This window comes from Frankliniella occidentalis, unplaced genomic scaffold, assembly GCF_000697945.3.
Source record: "Frankliniella occidentalis isolate FOCC.00 unplaced genomic scaffold, Focc_3.1 Scaffold53, whole genome shotgun sequence".
NCBI lineage: Eukaryota > Metazoa > Arthropoda > Insecta > Thysanoptera > Thripidae > Frankliniella > Frankliniella occidentalis.
Window position 1 is genome coordinate 977,207 of NW_026267183.1, and position 832 is coordinate 978,038.

General features: G+C 36.9%; 1 protein-coding gene across 1 annotated transcript in view; it reads left to right on the forward strand.

Moving 5' to 3' along the window:
- Positions 1-27: 27 nt before the first annotated feature.
- LOC113212741 (uncharacterized) overlaps positions 28-832 on the forward strand; it is a 15,298-nt gene continuing 14,493 nt past the window's right edge. The window contains exons 1-3 of the mRNA XM_026431549.2: positions 28-147; positions 231-338; positions 418-630. Coding sequence (XP_026287334.2) covers positions 82-147; positions 231-338; positions 418-630 — 387 coding nt within the window. The 5' untranslated portion in view covers positions 28-81. The remainder of the gene's footprint in view (positions 148-230; positions 339-417; positions 631-832) is intronic.

The following is an 832-nucleotide window of genomic DNA, read 5'->3' on the forward strand; positions in this document are numbered from 1 at the left end:
CAGTTCAACAACGCTGAGTCAGCAAGCCTTGTGGTGAGTGCAGGGCTCAGATATGATTCCTCCCATCTTACGCTCACACATATGCTGGAGAAAGTCGAGTATTCTCCTAAAGTGAAATTGTATAAGTTCGTCTGTGAGATCTTTAAAGTATGTATAACATTTTTTTGTTTTATTTTGGTAATTGGTCCTACAATTGAACTGTGTGTTTTATTAATGTTCTTATTTTGTAGGATTACCTGCATCAGTACTTAAAGGGTTACATTGTTCAACCTGGCTTAGATTTACTCAGCACTGATTTAATAGACTTGGAAGTGGTGGGGAACACGTGCATTGTTGAGGTAGGTTTACCCATCTATTGCATAAATCACAATTTGTTTGTTTGTGTCATCAAAGATTTTTTTCAATTTTTTCATACAGTTTAATTCTACTGAAAATGCAGAAAGATTTGTAAAATACTCACTATCTGAGAAGAATCCTGTGCTTTACATGCATAAGGCTTTAGCTTGTGAGCAGCTGCCCATAGTTGGCACAAATTCAAGGCTCTGTGAACTTGGTGAAAACGTAGACCGTTGCCAACCTGTACTGTCAAACAAAGTAATGGTTCAGAAACTCCCAAAAGGATACTTCAAGGTGATTATATTTCAGTTCATTTAGTCATGTTGATTATCAATAGAAACATTACATTTATTTAATTTCATTTTCTGTTTTTATAATTTAGGAGTATTTCAAGCTCTCTGCCGCAGTACACGCATGCATGGCATGCAAAATGTTGCCTACCATGTAGGCGCTGAGCATCAGCTGAGCTATGAGCTTGGCAGTTTAGTTTCGTAAT